This window comes from Colobus angolensis, unplaced genomic scaffold (assembly GCF_000951035.1).
Source record: "Colobus angolensis palliatus isolate OR3802 unplaced genomic scaffold, Cang.pa_1.0 Scaffold101, whole genome shotgun sequence".
Lineage (NCBI taxonomy): Eukaryota > Metazoa > Chordata > Mammalia > Primates > Cercopithecidae > Colobus > Colobus angolensis.
In genome coordinates, this window is record NW_012111031.1 from 2327469 (window position 1) to 2332091 (window position 4623).

Here is a 4623-nt window from a genome sequence, read left to right on the forward strand (position 1 = left end):
AAAAAAAAAAGAACTAATTAAATGTTTTATAGTTTACTGTAAAAGCAGCACTGGTGCAATGACTCATGCCTGTAATCCCAGCACTTTGGGAGGCTGAGGTAAGAGGGTTGCTCGAGTCCAGGAGTTGAGGACCAGCCTTGAGCAACATAGTGAGAACCCGTCTCTACAAAAAAATTTAAAATTATCCAGGTGTAGTTGTGCATGCCTGTAGTTCCAGCTACTTGGGAGGCTGAGCTGAGAGGATCTCTTGAGCGTAGGAGATGAAGTCTCCTGTGAGCAGTGGTCATGCCACTGCACTCCAGCCTGGCACCAGAGTAAGACCCTGTCTCAAAAGCAACATAAAATTAAAATAGCATATCAATGATGACCAACTGGTATGTCAGAAGTATACAATAACAAATATAAATAATAATATGATAATAGCCAAAGCTTGCGATTACCTTTTAGTTTAAGGTTTTCATTAGCCTTCTTTTCTCCTAAAATTACTTTTCACTCATTTTACCTTCTGTGTCCTTGCATGTAAATGTGTATTTTAAAACTCAGTTTAGTGTTGCATATTGGGTAAGCCTAAAAGCAATTCCTTTATTTACTTGAGTAAATGGAAATTTAGCTTGATATTTGAAATAGGTTAGCCTGAGAAATAAAATAAATATCAGTAGAGTGACAGTTATACAAGTTAACTGTAGCAAATAAGTTTAATGCTCTGTTTCTTTTATTCAGCATTATTTGTAATGTACTAAGGTTATAGATACTAAATTATATTTCATAAATTGAACTCATAAATCAGTCCAATTAAACCAAGTATTTTAATAGCCTGATCCTGTCAAAGATAAACATAAAACTTAAATCCCCTTACCCTTTTGTCTTCCATCCCTAATCCCTGATCAATCCAATCATTCATTTTGTCTCTTCTTACACTTAACCTATAGAGAGAAAAAGACTGGATAACATTGAAGAAGTGTGGTTACAAAGTTATGACTTCTTGGCCGGGCGTCGTGGCTCACGCCTGTAATCCTAGCACTTTGGGAGGCCGAGGCGGGCGGATCACAAGGTCAGGAGATCAAGACCATCCTGGCTAACACGGTGAAACCCTGTCTCTACTAAAAATACAAAAAATTAGCCGGGCGTGGTGGCAGGCGCCTGTAGTCCCAGCTACTCAGGAGGCTGAGGCAGGAGAATGGTGTGAACCGAGGAGGTGGAGTTTGCAGTGAGCCAAGATCGTGCCACTGCACTTCAGCCTGGGTGATAGAGGAGACTCCGTCTCAAAAAAAAAAACAAAAAAACCCAAAGTTATGACTTCCAGCCTAATCTGAGCTCTCAATAATTTTCAGCAATTCTTTGTGCATGTCTGTGCATTCTGTGCTTCTTGCATTCTCTATTCATCCTCTGAAAATGCCTTGCTTTCTACTTTACAAAAAACAGACGATCACAAGTGAACTCCAGCTTCCCTCTCTCTTCAAGTCCAGTCCTGCCTTCTTTCCATGTCATCTCAGAAGTGGTGCTCTGCATGTTGCAGATACTCTTATCTGTAGTCTGGGTTCCCAACTCCCTAACTCTGGAATGTCACTTTGACAGTTATTTCATCAATATCTCATGTCATGGGCCTCCCTTTTCACTGCTTATAAACATTGAGTCCCATCCCAAACGCCCTTCTTTGGGCATGCATCCCTCACTAGTCCTGTGTTTCCCCTTCCCTGGATGGCCACATTTCTTCTAGAATAACCTACATCTGCCATCTTTACTATTTTTCTTTCTTTTTTTTTAACATTTAGGTTCGGGGGTACATGTGAGGGTTTGTTACACAGGCAAACTGGTGTCACGGGGGGTTTCTTGTATAGATTACTTGACTAGCTCAGGGGGTAGAGCATTTGACACCTTTATTGTTATTGTTCGTTTGTTCTACAAACCCATCCGGCTGCCATTACACCACTCATTAAAACCACCCTTGTTAAAATCACTGGTGACTTCATGAATGTCAAATCCAGTATTTACGGTTTATTCTGCATTTATGCTGAAATATAAAGTATATAGTAATGTGCATTAAACTTATATGTGCAATTTAGCAAATAGCTATCAAGTGAACACCCACATTATTACGACTTAGATCAAGAAATAGAACATTTTCTTGGCCCAGATGCAGCCCATACCACAGCCACATTCCTCAGCCAGGGGTAGTAATAACTATTGGATGAGAGTGCTAATTATTTACTTGCTTTGCTTTACGGTCATGTTTTGTTTTGTCATCACCAGGGTCAAGTTAATGAACATACTCACCACCCCAAAGGTTTCCTTCTGCCTTTTATATCCTACTCACCTCTCCCTACCCCAGCCCCAACCAACCAACCACTGATCTGCTTTCTGTCACTACAGATTAGCCTGCATTTTCTGGAGTATTATATTAACAAAATCATATGGTCTTTTCTTTTGGTCTGGCTTCTTTCACTCAGCACAATTATTTGAAGATTCATTTATGCTGTAGCATATATCAATAATTCATCAGTTTTTATTGCTGAGAAGTGTAGCACTGTGTGAATATATCACAGTTTCTTTATCCTTCACCAGTTGATGGACATTAGGCTTGTTTCCAGTGTGGGGTTATTACAAATAAAGCTATCGTGAGCATTTGAAAATATGTCTTTGGATATACACATTCATTTCTCTTGAGTAAATGCTGATAAAAACATTTCGAAGCTGAGTAAGGCCTGCAGTCTAGTTCACAGTAGTGTGCCAATATCAGTTTCCTGGTTTGGATGTTGAGCTGTAGTTACGTAAGATGTTACCACTGGGGCAAACTGGACAAAGGGGGCACTGGACACTCAACATTTTTGCAACTTCCTGTGAATCTATACTTTTTCAAAGTTAAACATTTTTTTAAAAAATAATATATCTTAATTGCATACAATTGAGAAAATACAGATAAGCAAATAAGAAAAAAATTACTCATATTCACATCCTCTTGAGAGAATTATTAATAATATTTTTATATATATCCTTCCAATGTTTTTGACAGATTTTTATTTTTGTGTCTGTTTTTACCCATAGGATTATGTTTTGTAACAGGGACAGCAGATATATTTATTCTTCTTACCTATTAATATTGTAGTATTATGGAGACAGTTTATTTTATTTTTTAATTATGTATTCATTCAAATTAAAGTGTTTGTTTTTAATTTATTTTCTTTCTTTTTGTATCCTTTAGTTGATGACAGTGCAATTTTGGATTGCCAGTTCAGTGAATTTTATCATACGCCTCCACCTGGTTTTGAAAAAATATTATTTGAACAGCAGATCTTCTGAATGTATTTGTTTTTGAAACTTGTATTTCTGCACTGTTAAAAAATGTTTATCATTTAATAAAACTTTACCTGGCCTATAGATGAAAATATATTCTTAAAAATATGCTTGTTGATGCTGTCTAAGGAACCAGTGTATTCAGTATACCACCCTGAAGTTGTGATTTGAAATACTTTGTTTTGTGAAATGAAAATAAGCATTTGGGCAGTTTATTTAATTCTTATTTAAATAAATAGAACTATGGGTTTAATTAACAGTATAACATGGCTATATATACATATATATATTTAAAGGGGACTCTTTCTTACATAATATATTTGTTTTGATAGAGATACAGAGTTGGGTGGGTGTTTTTGTCACTCTGAAGTGTAGACCTCATTCAGTATTTTAGGTCTGCAGTTGGATAATTTTGCCGCTTAGTGTCCTTTTTTATATACAATATAACAAAGTGAGAGAAATTTATGTTATTGGCAATTTCATTTTTGGCAATCTATTTACTGTATCATGTACCACTTTCCTTAAAACTTAAATTGCTTATTTTGTTGTGTAATGTCATTGCTTTTGATTTGCTTTGTGAAAGGAGATAAGTTTCAGTAATTGTCAGCGCATTTTATTGCCTCAGGCTGTATTACCTCAATTTCAGAGTAAGTAGTGGTTGATTAGTAATGTAGTATACACTGGCAGACATCTAGAATAGTATGATGCTTTATATTTAAATGAGATTATTCTTTTAAGGACTTTTTTTTGTATGTTTTCTGTAAGAAATAATAAAATAATTGTAATTAAGGGATATGCCATACTATATTAAACACATTCTTCCTATGTTGTTAGTTATACACTAAATTCACATCACCTGTGATTATTTCAGTTCCGAGATAAGTGAATCCTCTTCATGACCTTGAGTCTTTGCCGGGTTCCTAGAATCACTGTCCTTTAACTGTTAACTCCCTGGGACCTGAACCAATTACTCTATACATCTTTAGATACGTTGTCTGTTTTCAAATGAGCATGGCAAGGATGCATACTTTTCCCTCCTTTATCAACTAGAAACAGTACATTGTTCAGGAAAACATGGGTGTTAGAAAGAGATCCAAATTGTAGTTTTGCTGCTCATCACATTTTCTCTTCTCTAAGTCTCAGATTCCCATTTATAAAAGGAGCAATCATACTGACATAAGATTCTATGATTAAATAAGGTAATACATGTATAACACCTTAATAATCATAGGCACTTGCACCAGGTGCGGTGGCTCACGCCTGTAATCCCAGCACTTTGGGAGGCCAAGGTGGACGGATCACAAGGTCAGAAGATGGAGACCATCCTGGCTA

General features: G+C 36.4%; 1 protein-coding gene across 2 annotated transcripts in view; it reads left to right on the forward strand.

Annotated features, from left to right (window-relative positions):
* Positions 1-4116, forward strand: part of SPRYD7 (SPRY domain containing 7) — a 24074-nt gene extending 19958 nt beyond the window's left edge. For both annotated transcript variants that reach the window (XM_011939331.1, XM_011939336.1), the window contains one exon: positions 3200-4116. In XM_011939331.1, the coding sequence (XP_011794721.1) occupies positions 3200-3297 (98 nt within the window). In that variant the 3' untranslated portion in view covers positions 3298-4116. The remainder of the gene's footprint in view (positions 1-3199) is intronic.
* Positions 4117-4623: the final 507 nt, after the last annotated feature.